This window comes from Limanda limanda, chromosome 2, assembly GCF_963576545.1.
Source record: "Limanda limanda chromosome 2, fLimLim1.1, whole genome shotgun sequence".
Classification (NCBI taxonomy): Eukaryota; Metazoa; Chordata; class Actinopteri; order Pleuronectiformes; family Pleuronectidae; genus Limanda; species Limanda limanda.
In genome coordinates this window covers 15,338,645-15,365,176 of record NC_083637.1, presented here as the reverse complement: position 1 = coordinate 15,365,176, position 26,532 = coordinate 15,338,645, and the positions used below count along the sequence as shown (strand labels likewise).

Below are 26,532 nucleotides of genomic sequence, written 5' to 3'. Positions count from 1 at the left end.
ATGTCGAGCAGCGGCTCGGGCTCTTCCTCGCGGAAGGAGTTCGATGTGAAGCAGATCCTCAGGATCCGATGGAGGTGGTTCGGCCACCCCGCGGTCCCTCCGCCTCACTCCCCGCCGCTAGGTGACTACTTCGCCGGAAGGAGAGCGGGCGGCGGCTCCGGGGACGGACCGTCAGTCAGCCCGAGTCCAGCGGGCGTGAACCACCCCAGCTCCGGGGCTCACAGCGGGCTGGTGGCCAGCGGCAGCGCGGGATCGAACCTGTGTAACGGCAGCAGCAGAAAGTTTGCTGACCCGGCGGGGGGTCGCGGGGGTCCGGGAGGAGCAGTGGGAGCGACGGGCAGCTCGTGTCCCCGCTCCCTCAGCCAGCCGGAGTGCCGGAGCTCCACCGCCGCGCTGTCCTGGGGCTCCCCGCCGGCTCATCGGCGCTCCCGCCCCGTGTCGAGCATGGAGCCTCCCGGTGAGCCTCCGGTGCCCCAGCTCGTACCGGAGGCTCCAGCCGGGGGAGAGGAGGAGGCGGCGGCGGCAGCAGCAGTGGCCGCGGGGGGAACCGAGGAGAACCCCGGCCAACACCCGGAAACAGACTCCAGCTCCTGCAGGTAGGGATGGACTGGGTCGGTGCTGCTAGACTCAGGGTCCGGCTCCTTCTTGTAAAACTTCCCCAGTAAAATCTGTACACAACCATAGCATATACTTATCTCTCTCTCTCTCACACACGCACACACACGCACACACACACACACACACACACACACGCCTTTGTGCAAGTGAGAACTTCTGAGATGTTAGTTGGTTATATTTTAGTTATAGTCAGAAACCAGTTGAGAATCATTCTGCTAACATGTTTGATTTCCATTTACCTTGTTTTACTTAACTGAGTTAATTAGTCGATTGAGATAATCAATCAACAACTAGCGATTGATCGTTTGTCAAAACATTTCTGATCAAAGCTTTTCTAAGACAATTATATGATGCTTCTATATTTTTTGATGCTCATGTGTTTATAAACTGAAAATCTTGGTCATTCGTTGAGTGTTAATCTGATTAAATGAAAACTGAATACATTATGTGGGGCTTTAGGAAATTATAGGAGACTTATTGTTTATTTCTAATATTTCATAGACAAGAAGATTACTTGAGAAAAGAATGTGCAGAATATTCAATAGGGGAAATATCCAATAGTTGCACCACTTAGAGTAAATAGAGGAATAGACTTAACAATAGGATGTTCAGACAGCATGCAGTAGGGTCATAACATAGAGATGTGCCTTTGGGGGGGCATGTGGTCCACGGATTTCTCCCCTCAACCTCCCAGTGAGGCCACACCAATTAGTACTCAAACTCAAATGCTACACCTTTTTTTATTTGGGATTTTCTGAGTCAAATTAACAACATGACTCCAGGGCGGCGCTTAAAAGTGTAGCTACACACTGCACTTGACATTTATATTATTTCGCCATGCTCGGCACGTTTGTGGGCACATGCATGATGGAGTTTGTGCGTTGCAAAGGCGTGGCCGTCCATCTATAGTGGTGTGAAGGGATATTTAAGTAACGGTTGCCACGGAGACTGCAAAAACAAAGTAATCAGGGCGTCATAACACCTTGAGCGCATCTGCACAGACTCAAAAATGTATCTTTTTATTATGATGTAGCAGTAAATGTGAGGATGTAAGGGAATAAGGAAGAAAAACTGAGTGAGTGAGTGAATGTGTGTGTGTGTTTACTATCCCAGCATAATGATGCATCTGAAAGCTTCCTATCCTACTTTGTGTTCCCAAGACACACATCAGAAAATATAAATGATTCATAGGGCATGCACGCTAATACACACACTCACACACACTCACTCACACTTAAAATCCGCTTTCAGTGGGAGAAAATTCAGATGTATTTTTTAAATGGATTAATGTCGGAAGCTCTTTCATCCTACACCACATTAGTTTTTACTGTGTATGTTTGCCTGTGTGAGAGAGAAACACGCAGGGAGAGAATTATGGTTTAAAAAATATCCGTTGTTATGCAAAGCTTGATGCTTTAGTGCTTACACAGAAAATGACTTGTGCTTAATTGTAACCCAAACGTACACATACACCAGCCTCATTAGCATAGACAAAGAAATTCAGTTGTGAGCCTGAGCTGATTTTGAGTATGTATTGCACATCTGCATGGATAAAGCCATGTCCATGCACATGTTATGGTTGCATTACCAACACAGAGATTAGTGTCTGCAGTATGTGCAGCTCTGTGCATGCAAGTTTTGTGATTTATTTGTGCATGATGCTTTTCATCCTCTCCCCTGGGAGCCTCTGTGCACAGTATGATACTCCGAGAGCACGGGTGGCAGAATCCCAAATGGGATCACAGGACGGGATGCATAGGGAATCCCAGAGTGTCTGAAGGCTCAACATGGCTACATCTCCTTCTTTCTCTTTTACTTTCTCAACTCACCCTCCTATCCCCTTTAATCCTCTCACTATCTCTCTCACTCCCTCTCACTCTCTCTCTTCTTCATCTCATCCATTCATTTTCCATTTCTCTTTTTGTTTGGGAAACGAAAGCATTTGCATGTGTGGCACAGAGGGTGTAGCATGTGCTTACGAGTGACATGCGGTTGATCACATCATACATCAGTTTACAGAACAAAGTTTCATTTGCATTAGCTGTTAGTCTACAGGCTGATCAGGCCAGATAATCAATTACAAGGGAGTGTGTGTTCATGTGCGAGAGAAGCAGGGCGAGAGACACTGAATGACAGTTGTGTGAATGTCCTTGCCTGGTGCAGGGGTTTAAAAAATCTGGCTGCATGGTGTTGATTCGTCCCAGACTCGCTCTCTCTTTCTCCTGTCTCGCTGGTTTTCTCCCTCTCGATCAATGTTGAGTGCCTGCCAGGCTCAATTAAAGGGACTGGAAGGCAGCGTGCCCCCCACTTCAAAGCCATCTCCTCTGGCTGTATTTAGCCACACCATTTGTCTACATGCACGCGCACACACTCAAGTACACAAGGACGGGAAAGCCAGCCAAAAAGCCTCCTCGGAGGGTAAGAATGGGACAGGGAGGAGAGAGAAGCGAGGCAAAGACGGATGTAGGGATGAACTGGAATGAAGTGAGTGATGGATGAGATTAGTTCAAGATATGAAAGTGTGGAAGGGAGATAAATATAGAGATATAGAGGATCAGAGAAGACATGACACCTGTTGTAGCAGCAGCAGCACAAAGCAATTCGGGTGCATGGCACTTACAACCTTTATTAATAGGGCCGGAGATTCAAGTCAATTTAATTTGCAATGCACAAAATCACAGATTTGCTTCATTGCGCTTTCAACATGCAATAAATGGTATTAGCAAACAAACAGATCCCTATTTAAGCACCCAGCAGACATGGAGCAACATTATGTGGTTCTTTGGAATCATGTTTGTGGCTACATTTACCTCTTAGCTCAATATTTGGTTTCTACCAACTTCTCATTCGTAAGCTGCTAAATGCTCCACAATGGTCATGGGGTAGTGCCTGTCTGTGTCGGTCTCCTGTTTGATGCTGATGAGAGTGTTGACAGTAAACTTTTAGACGGAGGGAAAATCTGAAAGATGCCTCCCGGAGCAGCATAGTCTGATGATAATTCTCTCTTGGTTTGTGATCCCAAGTGACCCCTTTCACATTAAACGTAGTTATGTGATCCTGAATAGAAATATTCATAATATTGAACAGATAAGGATGAAATCAAAAGGATAACCCATTAACTGGAAAGTGATAACATAACAGAGGACATGCAGTAAATGCCACATACAGAGAAGACAAACATAGACAGTAACAGTAAATGGAGAAGTGGAATAACAATATTATGTAACCACATTCCAAACATGTATGAAAATAACAAATTGCCAAAGATGGAAAAACCCATTTCTCTTCTGCTGCTCTGGGATATCTTCCTTGGAGTATCACTTGTTCTTATCTCTTTGTGCTGTCGAGTCAGCCCTGCCTCTTCTGCCGTTAAATTAAAAATGGAAGTAACAACTCAGGCTCTCATAAATGAAATACTGGTTTGGGAGCCATGATGGCTGATGATTCACAGGGTAGGTATACATCAGTGCTTATCTTTGATGAAAACACACACACACTCACACACACACACACACACACACACACACACACACACACACACACACACACACACACACACACACACACACACCAGCCCTCTCGCTTATATACACACAAATCTCATCAGCTTTGACAGGAAGAGTAAGACATACCAGCCTTGGGCCTCAACACTTTCACCAGCCGATAACGAATGTTGAAGCCCCAAACTCTGCTTCGTTTCTAGTTGTCAGTGTAGATACTTGGAAACTGGTTGCCATTAGGGAGCAGAGTAAATGACTGCTTATCCTATGGGCTCAGCTCCCACAGCTATTTAATTGGCAGCTTCTCTTTTAAGTGGGTTAAATTTATCTGGCCATTTACTCCTAGTAATTGGACCATTAAGGAGCTTTTGTCTGCTCCTGGCGACACACTGTAACCCTGCTCAAAGTAAAGAAGAGCGCTAATACCTGTGAGGGAATGGCACAAAGTAGAAGGTGACACATGGAAGACATGGAGCAGCTGGTGTGGCTCTCTCCATACATCTGTCCCTTTGTCTTATACACAAGAAAATCAGTGTTTTCACATGCACTCTAAGCTTCTGTCTCCTTGTCTTTGTTTCTCTGTGTGCATACAGGACGTCCAACAGCAGCGCCACACTCTCCTCCTGCATGTCAATGGAGCCGTGTGCATTTCCAGAGGACTGTATGTTCACCGCCATGTCCCACGCCGACATCACCTTCCGCAAGATGGAGGGCTACCTGAGGAGCCGTCAGCTGTGTGATGTCATACTGGTGGCCGGAGAGAGGCGGATACCCGCACACAGGTGGGAGCAAAGAGAAGTGAAATGTTACATATTTTGGCTACTTCCTCTTCTCTGCCGGTGTCATAAAACCTTCTGCGCAGTGTTAACAAACATGTACACTCATGCACATGTGGTACCACAAATACCTCAACGTCTGTACACAAACACACACACACCGAACACACAGGATGCTGTTTGGAAATGTAGCATAACCACATTCATGCTCATGAAAGTCCCCTTTTTATCTTTGTAGACTCTGTCTCACATTTTAAAATGAGCCTCTGAATCATGCATAAAATTTAAACACACACACACACACACACACACACACACACACACACGTGCCTGTCATCCACCTCATAGGCCTCTCACTACCCTGCTCTGTGGCTGTCGCTCTCTGGGCATGTGGCCACTGGTGCAGCAGCACGGTCCATCTGCACGAGGATGAGACAGAAGAGTGGCCCTCCACCAGCAGAAAGACTCCTTTTCTCTCACCGCCTTCCTCTTCTGCCTCATTTGATTTGGTCCTCCAGGCACAGATGGTGACAAACAAAAGACCCTGCTCTAGAAGAATCCTAATGGTGTATGTGAAAGAGTGTGTTGGTGTCTGAAGCTGTGTGTGTGTGTGTGTGTGTGTGTGTGTGCATGCGTATGTGCGTGCCAGCAAGAGGGTGGAAGTGTGAAGACATCTTTGGTTGATAGTGTTTGTTTTGTTTGCCATTGATTTCTTGTATGTGTAGGATAAAGGAGCTTTTCTGGGAACAAAACATACACCCCCTTACTCTCCCTCTCTCCATCTTACATGTACACAAACAAATGTAGCGTACGTGCTGAACACCGGGGCTTTGTATAGCTCCTTATTTCTTGTGGAGTTTGTTGCAAATAGCAAAACTCAGGCTCTATATGTGAGTTAAAAATGTATAGCACCGTTTTTTGTCTCTGGTGCTGTACCCCTTCAAATACATAACCTTAAAATATAAAATGTTGTACCCCCATCTGGACAATGCTACCTTTCATGATTTTAGCTAATATTGATGAAGAAAGTCTTGTGTACCATTATTATGGATCAATATATGCTTCCACTGCATTAGAGACATTCCCACAGGGTGCCTTAGACGCTTTAACATTAGTGTACCAATCAGTTAGTCTCCATCCTTTCTCTCGAGGAAGAAAGATCTTTACTTTGTACTACTTGTCCAAGTAAGTTTTCGAGTGCTTGGGGGAATCGTGTGGTGACCCACCAAACCAGAATGGTCTCATTACTCCCGACTGAGGGCTGGAGAGAACAAACACAGAACTGCAGTTGCACCGGATGTTTTGTTTGTCTGTGAATTTGACCTGCTACTGGTGGTGGGGATTACCGAACCCATTAGATTCACGCTCTGGTAGTCCACCCATTACATGTTGAGATGTTTCAGTCTGTACCAAAGAGGTGGACAGACCGCTGATAGATCGACTGATTGGAATGTTGCAGCCTCTCAATGAGCATCACTAAAACTGTGCAACTCCTATAGCTGTATTTCTGAGTAGGTGTGGAGAAAAGTCTAAATTATGAAGTGAGTCTTTCCTACCACCCTCCACTTGTTTTTCCTCTATCGGTTTTTCCACTTCTGTATCTCTACCAGGCAGCACATCCACACTCAAACAGATACAGTGTTCAGTTTCCCTCCTTTCCTGAGTCTAACTCATCTGTTTCCTGTTGTCATCACTCCGGCATTTTGTCTTCTCTGTGTTATCTTACTCTCCACTACAGTGTGACACACCGCCTGCCATGTCTCTGTCTTCACCACGCTGCATTTATGTTGTGTGTAAAATAAATAACCCACTACTCTATGCTCTTTGACTCGCTCACAGCTACACGTCTTTGACATCTCTGTCTCTAAAACACACACATGCACATGCATACGCACTGCTCATCTGCGCTTTAGGCTATCTGTCAAGGTCCTAGTGTCACACTCAGTAATGAGATTATACACAAGCAAATAGCTCATACATATTCAGTGTGTGCGCACAATACACACACACACAAGTCTGCTGACCATGAAGTCAACAAAGGACATGCAAACAGTGAAAACTGTAAATCAGTACGATTTAAGAATGCATCAATATGGGAAAAAATAAAAAGAGTGATTATGAGCATCAAACAGAGCTTTAATGTGAGATTTATTGTGATCAATTTTTTTCTTATAATCTGCATTTATCTCACAACTTGAAAAATAGTGAATCATGTGGAGGATGAAAGAGACATCCCTCAGTCACCATCTCATTTACCAAGACATTTCCAAGAGCAAGGAAGAAAAAATGCTGCATGTGAATTATTTAACAGTTACGTTCTGGTACTTTAATACCTTGATATTTGTGTGTATGTGTATGTGTGTGTGTGCGTGCGTGTGTGATGAACTTCATGGTGACATGAAAGGGTAATGGAATGTTGTGGGGGGAAAATTAAGTAAATGCCTTCTTCCAAGTGACCTTATAGATAATACTTCTGTGTCCTTCATCCGGCTTTCTCTTCATTTCGCCATCTATCTTTTTCTCACAACTCTTTTCATGACCTTACATCAAACATGTTCCTCTCTTTCTTTTCTGTTTCTCCTCCACGAGCTCAGCTGCTGCGACTGACACATGCAAATTGCAGAGATCTCCCATCTGACAGCAGGGATTGGCATTTCAGTTTTTTTGTACATGCTTGCCAGGACTTGATTTGGCTGTGGTTGTGTCTTTTAAAAATTAAATATTTTTCGAGGGAACATTTCAGTGAATAACGTGGGGATATGAAGACTGTAATATCTCAACATAACAAGCCATGTGTAACTAAAGGCAGGGAGAGGTACAGATTAGTAAAAGCCCTTGAACAGCGGACAGTCAGGGTAAAAACATCTCTAGAGAGTTAGAGGATGTAATAACGAGACAGAGACTTGACACACAGCAAAAGTGAAATTACAGTATTGACCTTTGAGCAGCTTTGCCTTTTGTTATTAGTTTTTCTTTTCATTCTTCTTTCTTTGGCAAATATGGCAAGGAATATAAGGGTGTTAAGATGCTGCAAAAATCATCTGCAGCTATTTCAATATCAGATGTCTGTTTTAACAAGAGGACTTTCTTTGTAATATACAATGCTTATCTTATTATGTCATATAATGTATGGGCTGTTAGTCAAATAAATCTAGCAATCTGAATTCATGTCTTTTGACTGTAGGAAGTCAGTTTTGGCAGATTAATTAATAATGAAAATAAGCTTTGATTGCAGTCGTAGCTTGTAAATGGGGATGTGTTATTTATATATGTGGAAAACAAGCCACAGGGCCTTATGGCATCTGTGTGTCCCATATGCCATCTACCAACATCTAAATTTATATAATTTCGAAAACCCTTTAATAGCAAATGGACTATTTATATAACGCTTTTCAAGTCTTACTAACAACTCAAAGTGCTTTACAGTACAAGTCACATTTACGCACGCTTTCATATATATGCAACGCTTTTTCAAGCACACATTCATCCATTCATATTTAGGGGTTAAGTGTCTAAGTAAACATTGTCATGTGGACTTGAGGAACAAGGGATCGAACAACCAAGGAAAATTGCAGTTAAACGTCTGAGGCTCTAACTCTTAGTGCGATGCTCAGTGTGTACAAACATCTGGAGAGGCCTTAGGCACATGCAAAGCTTTTGTTTGCACAGATTTGTTCTCCCTCCTACCTCTACATCTCTTCAGAGAGGAATATAGAGCATAGATAGAGGGTCCAAATATGAGGGATTCTAAGAAGAGCCAGAAGTGAAATATTACTTGCAGTAATGAGCCATTTTATTCCTGTCTGCTGTACAGTACATGTAGGATTTTATGAGCTGTAATAATGACAGTCTATTTACTCTGTACTGTCGTTGGCCCTCCTATAACTATATGGAGAATTGATGTGGAAGGCCCTAATGTAACAAGATGTGCACCTCTCTCCCTGCAATGTTTTGCCTTGCCCTCGAGTTGCCTTTATGTTAATCTGACAGAATTAATTCAAACTTGTGCTGTGCTGAAAGTTTTACGGAGATATTGCCAGGTTAAAAATGAGGGATGACAATGCTTATTCAGACAAGAGACTGACGTGTGAAGTTTTCGTCACAGTAATGTAAAGGAGCTTAAGTCTAAATCTGTCAGAGGCAATGATAGAGAATCCCTGTAAAACATGAAAGTCTTTGCTTCTTGTGCGAGTCAGTGGAGACACCTTCCGTTTAGTGTTCTGAAAACCTCACACATATGTGATGAGACATTATCTGTCACGGTTAATGCACACCTCCTTATAGTTTGGGTATTGTTTGCCCGCTGGTGGCTGGCTGAAGTATAGGTCATAAACCTCTGCCTCCTCCATGTTAGTGGATGAGATTTGGGTCAAACTGAAAAGTCCAAATGCAACAGATTTTCCTCAAAGATGGTTTCTGTAATTTTAGGTAGTTATCTCACTGATGTATGTTCATGTTCTTTTTTTCCACCCTGAAAAAAATCTTGTTTTAATTACTTATCTGATACTATCAATTAAAGGTGGGTGAGGCGTCATGATTGACAGCTGAGACTGACTCATGATTGGTCGAGTTTGTGTATTGGCCGGGCTTTGACACCATAGCTCCATGCCCAGATTGCTTCTGTGCAGACTCTGACTCCAAACAGTGTCTTCAGTCCAACATGGCAGCATTTGAATCTGAGATTTTTGCCTTCCATTTCTGGATAGTGGGAGGAAGTGGAGATGTTTCCTCTGTCTTTATATACAGTCTATGATCCTACCTCATACGTCTGCTCTATTAAATGTGCACCCAATCCATGTGTGTAGTTCCGATTTCCCTCTCTTGCACATGTTTGGTCATAGTAGAAAACACATGCTTGTTGGGACCATCAGTCATCTATCAGTAGACTTTCACACATTACATTGACCGAGTGTCAGTTACTCTGACCACATTTGAACAATTCAAACAACCACATTGGAACTGGGAGAAAAAGGCCGTTGTAAAGAGGTGAAGAAGTGTATTCAGGACATGCACTACTGCACTCAGTCATTCACATTTAAGGAGGTGCAGCTGGTTTCTGAAGCTTTAAAATCCGCAGACAAACGGGCTGATTCAGGATGTTGTCTGACCGTCTTCCCACACTCGTCTTGCCAGCAAGGTCAGAGTCCTCTGTTCCTCCATTACAGCTGTCCATCCTGACTAATGCCTGACACTCTCTCCTCCCACAGACTCATCCTCTCATCTGTATCCGACTACTTTGCGGCCATGTTCACCAGTGATTTGCTGGAGGCCAAGCAGGAAGAGGTGAAGATGGAGGGAGTAGACCCTGATGCGTTGTGGGTCTTAGTGCAGTATGCATACACAGGTACGCACCCATGTACTGCATTATTACCACCGCCAAGGAGGTTTTGTTTTCATCCACATTTGTTTGTTATTTAGCAGAATTACTCAAAAAAGACATGTTTCCCTGAAATTTTTTGGAGGAAGAACCCATACGATTTTGGAGCGGATTTGGATAAATGGGCGGATCTAGCAATTTTTCCATTAAGAAATGGTGTTAGACTTTGGCAGAGGTATGCACTGTCCGAACATCCCTATAGTTAGTAAGTAAGTTAGTAAAAGTACTATTGTTGAACTATGCAACTATTGATTAGGCTGGATCCAGGATATTCTTTTTCAATGTCTTTAAACTGCCAAGATAAGACATCTTGGCATCTCTGGGTGCCTTTCTGTACGTTATCTGTCTACTTCATCCCTTCCCTCTGTCTGTTGCTCAGGGCGTCTTGAGTTGAGGGAGGACACCATCGAATCTCTGCTGTCAGCCTCTTGCCTGCTGCAGTTGTCCTCTGTGGTTCAGGCCTGCTGCTCCTTCCTCATGAAGCAGCTCCACCCCTCCAACTGTCTGGGCATTCGCTCCTACGCTGACGCTCAGGGCTGTAACGACCTGCAGAGGGCTGCTCACGCCTACACTATGGTATGTACACGGCTGCTTTACATCTCTAGCTCCTGCGCCTATAGAGTCGCCACATGAATGAAACATGATCAAATAATGATGTAGATTCAGGTGGACAGCCGATGTTATTTAATGTATTTAAAACATTGTTCAGCTTCTCTGTCCCATTTTCCTTTCACGACTATCCTTCTCCACCTCGGTTAAGCTTCCCCCTCTCAGATTTTTTGGTCAGCTTCCAACCTTGATGTTATTTTGAGTAACAAATTGGTTCCTCTTTCACAAAGCGCCACACACCATTACCGCCGCAATGGCTGTTTTCAGCAGCGGGTTGCTATGGTGACAGTGAAATAGCTCCTTCATCGACTTGATTATTCTTTTTCTTGCTCTCTCTCCTATATTTTTATGTGCCGTTCTCTTCAAACAGCCTCCCTCTGTGCGTCTGCCTCCGTCAATGTCACTGTTCCTCTCTTTCTTTCTCTCTAAGTGGATTATTCTTAAACTTTAATCTGAGGTAATTATGTCGTAAAGGTGGCTTTATCTGGGTTTGACTGTGTCAGTAATGAATTTACACACATTTATTTCCACACTCAGGAAAAACTCAAAGGATTATTACGGAGCTACACAATAGCGTGACTTGGTAGAGAGCAGTGCAGCCTATTTATGTGGGAACCAGGTCACATTTACATTTTCTTTCTCCCCTTTTATAATTCCCACAAGTAAAACTTCCCTCAACATTAAAAAAGCAGAAATAAGAAAAAACAACTATAATAACTATGACAAACTTATTAGTCACAGTATAACACTAACAACCATTATTTCAATTATCATTGCCTTCCTTATTGTCACTGTCCACACAATTACACACAATTAATATGTGCTGAAGCAGTGTTTTTTTTCTTGCCTCTACCTTTAAACGTATATATTAATTAGTTTAGTTTTTTTACTTCTGATTTATATTCAAGTTCAGTCACTAATAGATCTCTAACAATTAGCTAATTGATAGAAAATGTAACTGCAACTGTCATTATGGTCCTTATTTATCATTCAAGACATTTTCCACCAAAAATTACATTCTCTGGATCCAGCTTCTTATTTTTAAGGGTGATGGACATCTGCTATATATATATTCTGACACTAACGACCAAACAATTAATTGATACATTTTCTAAAATAATATTTAACTTCAATCAACTAGCAGGGAGCTCAGAAAGTGCATAGTTATGCCAAGTCCCAACGGTGCCCTTATAAAACCACATTTAAATTCACTAGATCTGGATATTTCTTCAGATCTGCAAATACTTTTATTATCACTCCCCTAAACATTCCTGATTTTTTTCATCAAGATCCATGAATTATTCTCTGAGAAACCAAAAATAAAAAGCTGAAAAATACCCTGTCTAAATTATATATAAAAAGATTCCTGGATCTGCCCACTGATCTACATCTGCACCCAAATTCAGCGGGTTTGTTCTCCTGACCCATACAATATCCTTCCAAGATTTTTGGAAATCTTTCCAGTTATTTTTGCACCATCATGTTAACTAACGCACAATAAGACGAACAAACGCACATAAAAACAACCTCCGCGGTCAAAGTGGTAATGAAAATGATTGTAAGTTTCAGCCCTACTCTCTCACCCTTTTCCTCCGGCTTCCTCATTCATCTTTGTCTGACCTTTCTCAAGCCCTCATTTCCTTTCATATGTCACCACCTCCTCCCAACCCTTGATCTCCGTCTCCTGGCAAAACCTTCGGATTTATTTCCCCACTTCTCAATTCTCCTCTCTCTTCTGCAATAAATTATTCATCGATTGTTACTCTTTAGAAACTAATTTGTCTTTTCCTCTCTACTCTTGCATTGATTTCATCTGTTGTTTTACTATCTCTCCGCCCTATAGGATCACTTTTTAGAGGTGGTGGGAGGCCAGGAGTTCCTGCTGCTCCCAATGGACGAGATGGAGAGGCTGCTCACTTCTGATGACATCAACGTGCCTGATGAGGAAACTGTGGTAACGTCTTTGCTAACGTGGGTCGGTCATGACTGCACCACTCGGCAACCTCACCTACCGATGCTGCTTGCGCACATCCGCCTGCCGCTGCTGCAGCCACAGGTGAGAGCTGCCAAGAGCTATAACGTACTTTTTTATTTAATAATTATCTAATAATCAGATTACATTTCTCTGGTGCCTCACTGTGTTAATCTCACAAGAGAATAGGACAAGAATTCTAAACACTTGGACCATTGTCACTCGTCATGAATTTCTTTTTTCTGTGGCAGCAGAATGTGTTATGCCAGACTTCAGAAAATCCAGTTTAATCTGGACTAACCAAATCACTTTAAAGTCTGAATAATTCTGAAGGACTCATTATTTACAGGCATGAACACACTGGTCTTATATCAGGACCAATAAAACATTTTCTCAGCATAGTTTTGCGCTTAATTTGGTTCAAACACTTTTCAAAGATACTGAGGCACTATATCTGAGTTTTATATTGATGGCGAACCTCTGACTACTGTTGAGTGTTTTCATAGTTGTTCATGTTTTCACATCAGTCACAGCAGGACGTGAGAGTTTGTTTTAGATTTCCTCATAATGATCGGTTCCTTGTTTTCCACGGTCAAACTTTCTTCTTTTCCTCTTTCTGGCTCCAATCCGTCTCTCACTCTCTACCATGAACCTCTTTAGGAAATTGCAGGGACTATAGTCATTACGCTAACTGTAGATCACAGCCATTATTCTGTCAGGTGTGTGCTTGTTTTGTCTGCGTGTGTATCTGATTGTGTGTGCACACATGTACTTCTACACTTCTCTCTCTAACTACCAAGTGTAGCAGTGTCTCTGGCTGGAAATGTGATGCAGAGAAGTTTATATGCTAGGCAGAACCTCAGTTACTGCCTAAGGCATTGGAAACAGACAGACGCACACACACAGACATACACACACGTTTTTGAACCTTAATTAAGTGTGATATCCCTCTTAACTGCAGCTAAATTATCTGTTCTCTTCATCTCCCTCATGAGTCATTTCCCTCCCTATATATAAAGAAAGTGCAGAGATAAAACTCCCCTTGTGGCCTTCCCCTCCTCTCTACATCCTCTCTGCCTGCATCTATACATCTCCCTGTTTGTGCACTTGTGTGGTACACAGCATGAACACTTCATATATACGGCTTTGCCCCAGTCAGCTGAAATTGCAAAGTAGCTGCAACATGTAACCAGGGAGAAGATGGATGGCAGAGAACCACAGCTGGGCTGTTAGCGACAGAGGAGAGGGAGCAAAAATAGAAGACACAGAGCTGAGGGTTGATTCAGCCTTTAACAATGTATCACCACCAGCACCAAGCTTAACGGACAAATTAATCAACATCCAGCGACCTCAGGAGCTGTGAAATGACGTCTAAACCTCACACAGACAACCAATCAATTTTCATCAACCAATTAGTCAGTCGTCTTTCTAGGCCACCATGCGCTTTACTCATCAAGTGGATGTCAATTCATCAGATTAATACCTTTAATCCCTGCTCCCTATTACCACTGTCTCACACACACAATCTTCTCAGCATCTGTGACCGTAAATCAATGTGAACCAAACAGATATATTGTATATACAGTGCAGAAAGGGCAGAGTTAGTTAAAACATATCTTCTGATCACATCCAATGTGTTTGTAGTTAGTCACAATGACCAAACTGAGTGAAAAGCTGAGCATCATGGGCGGATGGGCGGTGGCTCAACACAATAATCGCTTCAATATGGGGATAACGGCCCATGTTCAGGCAGTTTTTTCAGATTGAATAAAGAATGAAACAGGAACGCTCAAGAGGAAATGTGTGCTTCCCCTTTCACATTTCTCACGCTGTGCGTAAAAGCGAGAGGAGGCTTTCTGACAAGCATGAAAAAGAATCTAAGTGTGTGTTGGTTTCTTCATCAACCTCATGACACACACACGCACAAAAAGCAGAAGTAAGATTGTACGTTTTTTTCATAGACTGATGAAAAAACGATTAAAAACTTAAATACACATTGTGTTTCCAGAAGAACAAATTTGAACAAAATGCCATGCTAGGATGCTAATGCTCAGTGATGCGAGTGGGTGAAATGCTTACATGCCTACAATTACACTAAACACAGCTAATTAGAACAAGTTTTTATTCAGAAACCAAAGTATTGGACACAATTAAAAACTGACAGCGATGCTAAACGAATCAGGGCGCAGGGATCCCAAGGATTTATTCTCTGAGTACCATGAATGTCTTTGCCAAATTTCATAGCACTCCAATCCAAGAATAAAACCCAAAATGTCAACCTCATGGTGGAATCACAGTCATTAGGATTCATCCTCTGGGGATTGTGACTGTCAATCCATCCAGTTGATTATCAAAATATTTGCAGATCTTTCAGAGGATTGTCCGAGAATCCATCTCCCTGGTTGCCTGTGTATTGCAGGGCCAACATACAGACACAAACATTCACACAGACGCACAACTTTTAGATGAACCTAAACTGCATTCCTTTGGACTGTGGGAGGAAACCAGAGTACCCACACAAAAGCCACACAGACACAGGGTGAACATACAAACTCAGCAGAGAAAGAACCCAGAGCCCAGAGAGCTTCCTGCCTCAGAGGTGACCGTGGTAACCACCGCTGCACCGTGCTGCCCAAGTTCTTGATTAAATGACCGATATTGTGTGCTCTACTGTTGTGGTCCTTGTGTGTAGTGGAGGATGTAAAGCCTGGCTATGCATTCAAAGTTGAGACAAAGGGCAAGTGATATATGTAAGATAAAAATGAGAGAGGGGGGTGGTCAGGTTATGGTTTTATGTGTATGGAAGTGATTGTGTTGTAACTGGACGAAGAACCCATCTCTTCTGTGAAGTGTGAAATGAAACTGAGAGGGCAGCACAATTTTCTGAAAAAGAGGAAAAGGTGGGACGGCTGCAGGAGACGCCCTCCATATTCAATCTTTCACAGCTTGATGGGTCAATATCACAGAAGAGGACAAACGCCTCTCAACCGTGGTCCTTGTTTATCTCACATATACACAAATGAATGCCGCAATAGGGTTCACCCTAATTTGTGCCTCTGTGATTATACATGGAATAGAAGTGTGGGTTCACCCTGGCGTGTAAGCTGCTTATCCATTTAACATGCTTGCTTCACTCTCTCCACGTCTGGCTGGGAAAAGTGATTTTACATTCAGTGACCGAGTTGAATGAAGTCGGCCCGAGTTTTTCTATTTTCCTTTTTTTTTTCTTTTTTTTTTGTGGTTTTGGGAATTATGGGCCACAGCACAGGGGAAAACTGAGAGTGTAAAAATAACTTAACAGCCATTTGTGCCCATTCTGGAAAGTTGAAATGATTTTGATTGTAAAAAATCAGGCTTCCCTGGAACCTCTGCTGCTGTCCATCTAATGACTAACACACACGCACAAGTATGCAAACACACACAAATACACACCTATCTAAATGTAAATGGTACATTTCTAGTCTTCTTGCCTTCTGGGAAAACTTGCTTCTCGCTGCGCTGCCTCTCTCACAGTCACTGATTTCCTGTGGAAGGATTGAATCGCCTCCTGCTGCAGCCCCTGGCTCTGTGGTGCGTGCGTGTGTGTGCGTGTGTGTGCGTGTATATGTGTGCGTGTATATGTGTGCGTGCATGCCAGTGAGTGTGTTCATAGATGAGTTTAGAGGGTATGGACTAAAAACTGATGAGATGTTCAGGACAGATTAGTCCTCTAGTGTGTCAGATGATCAGTCTGTGCATGCTCTTTGTGTATGTGTGTGTGTGGGTCTGTGTGTGCACACTAACGGCTCCTGGTCTGATTTAATCTCTGAATCAATGAGAGAACAGCTCTGTGTCGACCCTCAGACCTCCACAATCGACAATCAGTGACAACATCGTAACCCACACTGGCCCTCACCCACAGTACACACATTCTCCCAGCATTTGTTTCAGCTGCTCGTTGACAGAAGTTGTCACGTGTCCCTGTGTGTTCATGTGGGAGTTTTTTTTGTTTGTGTGCAGTTCTTGGCAGACCTTGAGTCCAACCCTCTGCTGCGGGACAGTGTGGAGTGCCAGCGGCTGCTGATGGAGGGGATGAAGTATCACCTCTTGCCGCAGCACCGGCCCCTGCTTCAGAGTCCTCGTACCCGACCTCGCAAGGCCACCGTAGGAGCCATGTTCGCTGTGGGTGGCATGGACGCCACAAAAGGTAGAACAGGCACAAATCCACACACTACTAGACAGTACACTACATATTCAGTTTATAAGGTGCAACCAGTGCAATACCGAGGAAGTGATAGCTGTGACATCATGGGCTTTGTCAGTCTCAGCTATCAATTTTGACTTTTCAACCAAAGTTGACTGAAATACGAGCAGAAGAGCAGATATCACAGTATGACAAGAACTGCATACTGTATTTTTAAATTAGTCCTTGTCCCATCCACTAACATAGATGAGGCAGGGTTTATGACCTATACCTCAGCTGGCTTCACTTATGGGGAGCTGTCGTCCATCTTCATATACAGTTTGTGGGTAGAACAGGCAAAATCTAATAGTCTAATCCAATAGCTCTGCAGTAAATCCTCCCTTCCCGAAGGTTTTGATGTTCTGATGAGATGTGACTTCAACATTAAACAGGGACTCACACTGCAGCCTCGAGAATTACCACACAGTTAAATCAAATTAGAGAGCAGAATAATCCCCCTTCATTTTCTTTTTTTTGTGTGTTTTCCAGGTGCTACCAGCATTGAGCAGTACTGTCTGCGTCAGGACAGCTGGAGGCAGGTGGCCACAATGAGTGGACGGCGTCTACAGTTTGGTGTCGCTGTTCTGGACGGCCGTCTCTACGTCGTGGGCGGCCGAGATGGACTTAAGACCCTTAACACTGTGGAGTGTTACAACCCGCACAGCAAAACGTGGAGCGTCATGCCTCCCATGTCCACACACAGGCATGGCTTAGGTGAGCAGCTTATTGGAACACAAATGTGATTTACATACGGACAATAGCGTGTCCACCCTTGTATCATGTTTCCATCCCTGCTGATTGGGCTGGAGGAAATAAATTCATGCGACTTGACGTAGGACGGAATTCCAGCTGGTAGCCTTCAAATGGAAGACAGGAGACAGATGTTAGGGGCTGAAAAATATGGTTAAAATAGGCTTCCACTCGTATGAATGGTTGGCTGATATACCCCTTACCCTTTGTTATGAATCATAGCTGATTGTAGGATTTAGACATGCTGCAGTTTGTCCAGTAGGAGACAGATAGATGGAGTTGGAGTTCAGAACACGATTGGCAAGCTTCTTCATCACATACAAACGTGTGGTTTGGTTTTTATGAAAGCACAAAATGCACCTGAATGGATAAATAAATGTCTCTGATACTTGGCAGATCCAGTCTTTGTTTCTCCTGTTTCTCTATCAGGAGGCAAAGGTACGTCATTAGGTAGGACCAGGAGGTGTGTCAGTTGTGTGAGGTGTGCAAATTGCCATTGGATTAACCCTGGTAGTTTACTAACAACAGAAAACTGATAAATGCAAATATTGAAAAGGAATGAGAAATATTAGTCCATTTCAAACAGGGGGGTGTTGGTAGGTTTTCTAATTGTTTTTTCTCCCAAGCCACTTTAATCTTGAGTGTGGATCCTGGCTCTTAATCAGCTTTTTGTAAGAGGATGGATTAAAGTTTTTTAAATTCTAATCCTGGCATCATACAATGCACATCCAATTTGAGAGAAAATACACAGTTAATTGAGTTTGAGAGGTCAGAGGTCAGTTTCAGCCCAAGAACTCCTCTATAGCAGATTGATTCAGGGTCATGCTCAAGGACACTTCAGCAGAGTGGAGTTAACCTGTGTACATGAAGGACAGTCTCCCTACTCATTGTGCAAACCTACTATTCTAATTACAAGATTCACTTAGGCGTGCTGTGCTGGTGTCCCATCCTTTTATATAAGTGTGGGCATGTGTGTTTGTGTGAAGGGATGCAGGCATCAAACACACATCTGGCAGCACAGGTGTTTGGGCTGATAAATCCTCTGAGTATGGAGGTGTCAACATGCTGTTAACTTGGTACACTTATTGCCGCGGGTATGGCCGCACGCGCAATCAAATCTCACACCCATTGTCCTGAATATGTCCCAGCCGATATTGTTTTGGTAAGCTGCCATGAGTTAATCATGCTCACGTGGTTGTGCACTGCAGGTGTAGCCGTCCTGGAAGGCCCCATGTACGCAGTAGGAGGACATGACGGCTGGAGCTACCTCAGCACAGTGGAAAGGTGAGGGGTTATTTCACACAGCTGAAGAAACACTGTTTTTAGGAAGAGATGCTGCTGCCGAAAGGTGCAGCTGCAAATATATAATGTCATAACTGCACTTATCACTGTGTTTCACCACTTGTCGTGAATCTGTAGTAATCGTGATCCATAATACACCTTTATCCTATTGAATAATCTGTAAATGGTTTTCTAAATTATTTAATCGGTTTATATAATGTCATACAATTGTGTAAATGTTTTGACCCAGTCCAACGTAACATCTTAAAAATGTATTTTTTTCCAACCAACAGACAAGATTTACATAAAAAGTTTGTAATATTCAAGATTGAGAAGCTGGAATAAGATTCACATTTAACATAACGATTAATTTACCCTGAAGACTAAATCAATTATCAGTCAATTTACTAATAGATGAAACAGGTGTGTTGAAGTTCTACTCCATAATATTTAAGACTGTTTACCGTCTTTGTACCAGGTGGGATCCCCAGGCTCGGCAGTGGAGCTTTGTTGCAAGTATGGCTACACCCAGAAGCACTGTGGGAGTAGCTGTACTCAATGGCAAGTAAGTGAGCACACAAATCCTTTAAATCTACACTAAATCAAAGGTAAATATTAAATATAAGTGCATGGCCTGCAGCTCTAAGCATGCCCCCAAAGTTTTTCATCACCTCTTGTTCCTGTTCATGCTGAATCCATTTGTTGTGAGACTCTCTGGACAAATTCATCTGCTAAATGAAGGTAATGTAATGTTATGACTGATTTTAGGTCTGCTATTAGGTTCATTATATTTTTTTCTCTGTCAGAAAAAATTCTGTGGGCTCTTAAAATCTGAGGTCAGAGCTTTATACTGTCCACTCATTTCGAGGATTGTGCTCTGTCATATTACACAGTAAACGAAAACAAAGTCTCTCTCCCTCCGACTCACACACACACACACACACACACGAATACACACATACACACACACGAATACACACACACACACACACACACACACACACACTATTAGGAGAGCAGACACACAAGACACACACACGAATACACACATACACAGCTGCATCTAACCTAATCTTAACCTAATTCTAACTCTTACCTTTAGAGGCAGCAGGCAAGTCTTAACACACGTACAACTAAGCACACACACTCAGTGGACAGTTTATTACGTACACCTAGCTAAAGTATGCAGTCTAGTAAAGCATAGGGTTGGGCTATATGGTGACAAATTCTGTTAAGTTGAAAAATGTCACAATGTCATTTATTTTTTGTTTAAAAACAGCAAAACATGTTACAAATCTGAGGTTAATCAATAATGTGTTTTACCTCCTGCTCCTGCATAAGCAATATATCAATTTATATTGAAGCTTTGCTATATTGCTATTGATGAAATTACATTGGGATAATTATTGATATTGTTTTATTGCCCAACCCTGGTAGAGTAGTAGTATAGGTCAAAGCTGTGTTGTGTTAAACAGGCAGTTGTTTACATTGTTATGTTCATCTTATTTGTAATAAGCTTTGTAAGTTATGCTAAATAACAGAGACACCTCTCAGTATACTGCAGAGCAGTTTAACAGCAGTGCCACAAACTGCATCCTCCAAAATTATCATTCAGGCAAATCAACTCGTCAATAAAAAAGCTGAACTTTATAACCTCCACGTAGGGAGGATTTATTGCAGGACTGTTGTACTGGATCACTTTTAACTAGGTGTTTCTAATAAACCGCCAACTGAGAGTTTTAATGGTCTGGTTTGATAAGTTCGGGGCTTGAATCTCCTCATTTGCCCCAGAATTCTCCAGCAGCAGACAGGAGCTTATTAAAATTGCAGCATTGCACCGTTGTCCTTCTTATTTTCGTGCCTCAGAGAGACACTAGAGAGAGAGGCTTTGTAGATGCTAATTAATATGGAAACAACTGGTTTGTGTTATCCGTGCCCAGCAGTCGTGTGTGCGCGTGGCTGCGGGTGTTTGTGGGTGTGCATTTATGTGTTGTGTATTCTCTGGGTTTGCCTGATGGAGCTCATTAGTTGCTTGACTGGCTCTGATGCAGTCAAGCAAGTCCATGGATGCATGTACACACACACACACACACAAAGACACACGCACACACGTACAAAGTGTGAGTGACTGCTTGGGGTTGTGAGGCCCCATGAGTGTTGGCATGAATACACAAACACACCCATGTACCATCTGTTTAAGTGTCACTTAATTGAAAAGGGACTTCCAGAGTCCAGAAATGTGTGTCGTGTTTTGTGATGGAGGCGTTTTCTTGTGTGTGTGTGTGTCCACTGAGGTAGCACCATCTTCCTGTCTTCCTCAGGTTGTATGCGGTAGGAGGTCGGGACGGCTCATCGTGCCTGCGCTCAGTGGAGTGTTTCGACCCCCACACCAACAGGTCAGAGACCAGGGACTTCATCTGACCAGAATTAATTGATGTCTCCTGCTTTATCTCTCGCTTTAGTTACCGACAGATCGGAGGAGACAGCTCCTGAGAGGGATGCCAGAACAATCCCCATTCAAACAACTTCTGTTCAGTATAGTTATAGTTTCCACTTGAGCGGCTGAGAGGTTGTTCTTATTAGTCCCTGGCCAATTATCTCCCTTCAAAAGAAAACAAAGCAAATTTTTGAAGAGTTTAAGTTGGCGAATTTGTCTTTTTTCTTCAGTTTATGTGATATTCTCCTCCTTTTTTTTTTTCTTCCCCAGGTGGAACAGTTGTGCTCCTATGGCTAAAAGACGTGGAGGCGTGGGTGTGGCCACATGGCATGGCTTCCTGTACGCCATCGGAGGTCACGACGCTCCTGCCTCGTCCCTGGCGTCTCGGTTAAGCGACTGTGTGGAGCGGTGAGTCCACTGGTTACTGTTTCCTGCTGTTGTCAGCCAAGAAGAAGAAGAAGAAATTGAATGTATTTGATGTAATAAATAAGTTTGTTGTGCGAACCCATGTAAATATTTGTGTATATGATGCGTGTGTTGTGTGCGCGTGTGTGTGCAGGTACGACCCTCAGACAGACGTGTGGACGGCAGTCGCCCCCATGAGCATCAGCAGAGATGCAGTTGGTGTTTGTCTCCTTGGCGACCGGCTCTATGCTGTGGGCGGTTATGATGGTCAGGTGTACCTCAATACTGTAGAAGCCTACGACCCCCAGACAAATGAGTGGACACAGGTATACACACATGAAAGCATTGGTAAAACACGCACATGCACACGCACCATGTATATATCTAGAGAAGTACACACATACATAGCAGATTTATATATGTATGAGCTTGTATATGCACTATATATAGACACATTGACTATAGTTTGTAAAAACAAGTAATGAATCATGAGGTACACCAATACAAATTAAATAAATACACAGTTACGGCTTCCCTCCCAGGTAACTTATCATATTGTAAAGGTCTGCTTTCCTCATGCTAATGTTGTTCTTGTCCCTGCAGCAGCAGGAGATAGAGACGTCTGTTTCAAACTGGAACAATCTCATTCAGCTACAGTCTATCACACTTCAGTTTATCTCCTGTATAGCCTCAGAGGATTTCCAGCCACAGTCACTGGAAATCTCCCATTTTAGAAAAACACACCATAGATAGATAGATAGATGCTGAGAACAAGATGGGAGCATATGTAGGCAGATACAGAAAACAGAGAATGGTCAGACATGCAAAGAGGACAAACCATTAAATGTGGCCTATGATCATTGTCAGACACTAAAACCAGCTTGTGTTGTCCTGTCATCGCATCACGTTATGTGAATGGCAGTTTGGCCTGTAGAAGCAGTAGCCTAAAAAAAAAGAAAAACACTAAACAAACAAGCGCTTCACTCAGAACAAAAACATATTTTCTTACTCCCCGAATCACATTTTGCTTGAAGTTAGTGGAGGGAATACTCAGTGTTGTTGATTTAATTATAGTGCTATAAATTAAACCTTACAGACCAATGGTTCCCAATCCCCAAATTACATCTGAGGTGATTAACAGAATAGCAAAGCAGGGATAACAGTATTGTTTTTCCCAAACTGAGGCAAGACAAACCCTGTTTAATTATTGGGCACATTTCTCAATGTAATAAAACGAAAAAAGACAAACATTACAATGCCAGATGGATATTTAAATTTTGGGGAAGTGTTGCTCCATGTTTACTTTGCACTCAGGGAACCGTACAAGGGATCATACAGTATCATATATACATTTCAGTCCATAACCACCGAAGGATTTACAGACAAGCAGCAGTACTTTAACATTTTCTGATGCATTGGGGGACAGTGAAGAGACGCTGGTGTGATGTGTTCACTTTTCTTGGTATTTTACTCCAGCAACAGGTTTCTGAATGAGTGCAAGTCTCACTGAAGTGTTTTTTTGGGGGGGAGACCTGAGAAAAGCACATTAATCCAAACTACTGGAAATTAAATGACTTTGTTTTCTGAGTCAAGATGAGCGATAAGATAAATACTGATCTATCCACTATCCAATACTTTTAAAACTAGTATAGTACTCAGTAGAGCACATACCTCTACTAAGGCCTAACAGTCTCCTTAAATGCCTTTAAGCTGCAACAAATTAAACACATTCATAGATATCAGTCCCTGCAAAATGCCTGACTTTTTTTATCAAGATTCAGGAATTATTCTTTGGGAAATCTGTGATAATGTAAAATAAAATCTGTATCTGCCTTTTAGTCCGACTCTGTGCCAAAATCGAATGGGTTCTCCTTTGGCCCATGTCCCATCCTCCTGCAAAGCTTTGTTGGAATCTGTTTAGTAATTTTTCTGCATAATCCTGCTGTCAAACAAACAGACAGGGGTTAAAACATAGCCCCCTTGGCCGAGGTAAAGATGTCATAAACACAAATATTTACCTGAAATGTTCTAACCCCGGTTGTAAACCTTCAGCACACCAGGAAACATTACTCTCAGCTTTAGACAAACGTAGTGTTACCTGTTGTCGTCCAGCTTTGACTGAGAATCCTGTGTTTTACATGTTTCCTCTCAGGTGGCCTCCCTGTGTCTGGGCAGGGCGGGAGCGTGCGTGGTCGCCGTCAGACTGAAAACATAAACACCGACAGTGGACGTCTCTGGGACTGATCCTGATGCGGCTCAAAGACCCTCCTCACTGACACTTGAACCAAGAGATGCATCTGCCTACTGAAGAAAACTAGAAGCTCATTATCGAACTCTTCTACACGGGTGTAGGTGTTACTTGTAGGCGGAGTCACATTGTACTCAATCTTTCATTTAAATGTCCTGAATGTGTCGGGGAAGGTTCAGGGTTGAGTCGTGTGGGATTTCGTGTAAAGTTTCCGCAGTTGAACATCCTGATAACTTCTGCCACTAAAGTGAACTGCCACCGATACGTTCGATGAAGAGGAATCTGCAGTGTTTATCTGAGCATGGCAGAACAGCTGTCTCACGGCTTTTTTTTCTCGCCTATTTTTTTGTTCTTGTAGACAAGACGGGACACAGACACACGCAGGCAAACCTTACATGCTTGCTTTCAGCTTCTATTTCTGCTGACAGAAAGGTGAGCGAGACAGAGAGAGATTGTCAAGACGGCTGAGATGCCTCATCACTTTTTGCTCTCAGTTTTCCTAACAATATCTGATAGTGTGTATTGATGCTATTTTAACATATTCCCTATTATTTTTATGCTGCAGTTGGCAAGTGCTCTCCTCCTGTTCCTCTGCCTATCTCGCTCGCTGACAGATAAAAGAAAGACTTTTGACATAATCAGCACAACCTTATGAACAACTGTACTGTAAGCAACTCTGGGCCTTTTTTTTTTAAGTCTAAAGCCCATCATCATGCTGTATGTAATAGTTCTGAGTGTGTGTCTTCTGTGTTGCCTCAGCTTGCATCAGAAGCATACAGTATCGTCTGATATGCAATTTAGCGTATCTCTTTTACAAGCTGCACTGGCAAATTGTCTCGCTTTGTTCTTTATATTTTGTCTTTTTAAATGATGTCATTCAAATCTATCATAATTGAGGTGCAGTGAACTCTGTCACCAGGTTTATAGTCTTGAGTGATAATAACAGTCATAACACTGTGGCCCCTTGTTGATCCCTGTATGGAAATTTAGTTTTCAATTTCCTGCAGAGGACAGGGTCAGCTATTTACAGACCTGGTTTTATACAGGGTCAGTTGATCTTCTCTGTCTGCCAGCCGCCTACTTTTTATCCACCGTAGATGTTTCTGTGTGTGTGTGTGTGTGTGTGTGTGTTTGTGTGCAGGCACGTGTTTGGGTGTTCAGAGATTGAAAGGAGTATATTTTTATCTCAAATGAGAATCTTCCCCCTTCCCCTCTCAATATCTTCAATTCCCTGCTGCTTTCTGTTCATCCCCGGTCTACCATTTCATCACCACACACACACACGAGCACATACACACACTGCTACGGTTTAGAGCAGAGCTGGATACTCGGGCAAAATGAACAACAGACGATATAACGAGAGCATGAATTTAATAAGGTTGATTCAGCCAGTGCCAATGTTTTGTTTGATGTTGAGATCAAAGCTTTATTAGATTTGACAGACAGAGCATGAGACACGAGCCGAATGTCAGTCTCGTGAAACAAGCTTGTGTGTTCATTTTTGTGGGTAAAACTTAAATAGCCTGAAATGTGACGAACATGAAGGCTCTGGCTGCAGCTTCACGCTGAACATGTGATTGTGTGTCGTCTGTGTGTCTGTCTAGTGTTCAGAAAGCCAACTCCTGACACTGAGAGGCAAAGCAGGCATCCTGTCTGAGCTGACAGATCTAGAGCTAATGTAGCCCCCTGAATGCACTTTACAAACACACGCACTCGCACAAACACACACACACACACATGCAGCTGAGAGCCAAGCGCCCCAGGAGTCAGTGAAGATTGAAAAGCCTCACAAATTTGCCAGCATGACATCTAAAAAGCAGAGATGGGCAGACTGGCAAATTCCCCACAGTTGAGCTGATGTGTATTCAAGCCTAATGCACTGCTGCATTATTTTTATTTTCTTCCCCCTCAGAGCCGCCCGCTGTTTATTTGGAGAGTAACTCTCTCAAGATCACAGCAGAAGTGTGTCACCTCCACTGTGTCGATGTTGTCACGAGTAAAAAATAAGGACAGACATTCCAAATTATGGTAAATATTCAAGTATATTATGTATATAAATAAATGTACAATCTGTATGTAGTCTTATTGAACTATGCTGTATATTATATGGTGCACACTAAATATGCCACGTGTTACTGTGTGTGTATTTTGTACCATGAATTCAGATGAAGATGTGATAAAAGGAGGGTTGGTGATTAATGGTGCAGCTGCTCGTCCACTTTTTGTACCAGAAGATTTCAGCTCCTCTTTTACTATATAAATTATGTATGTACATTATAAGCTTCTGTAATATGCTGTTGTCTGTCTTTTATACATTAAAGTCAATATGTGATTTAA

General features: G+C 42.7%; 1 protein-coding gene across 1 annotated transcript; it reads left to right on the top strand.

Annotated features, from left to right (window-relative positions):
- klhl5 (kelch-like family member 5) lies at nt 1–26,532 on the top strand. The gene is made up of 13 exons (XM_061089471.1): nt 1–596; nt 4,712–4,900; nt 10,102–10,238; nt 10,651–10,847; nt 12,724–12,936; nt 16,852–17,038; nt 17,564–17,788; nt 19,033–19,108; nt 19,584–19,670; nt 21,427–21,501; nt 21,813–21,950; nt 22,102–22,273; nt 24,100–26,532. The coding sequence occupies exons 1-13, from the start codon at nt 1–3 to the stop codon at nt 24,160–24,162; spliced, it is 2,355 nt and encodes a 784-aa protein (XP_060945454.1). The 3' UTR covers nt 24,163–26,532.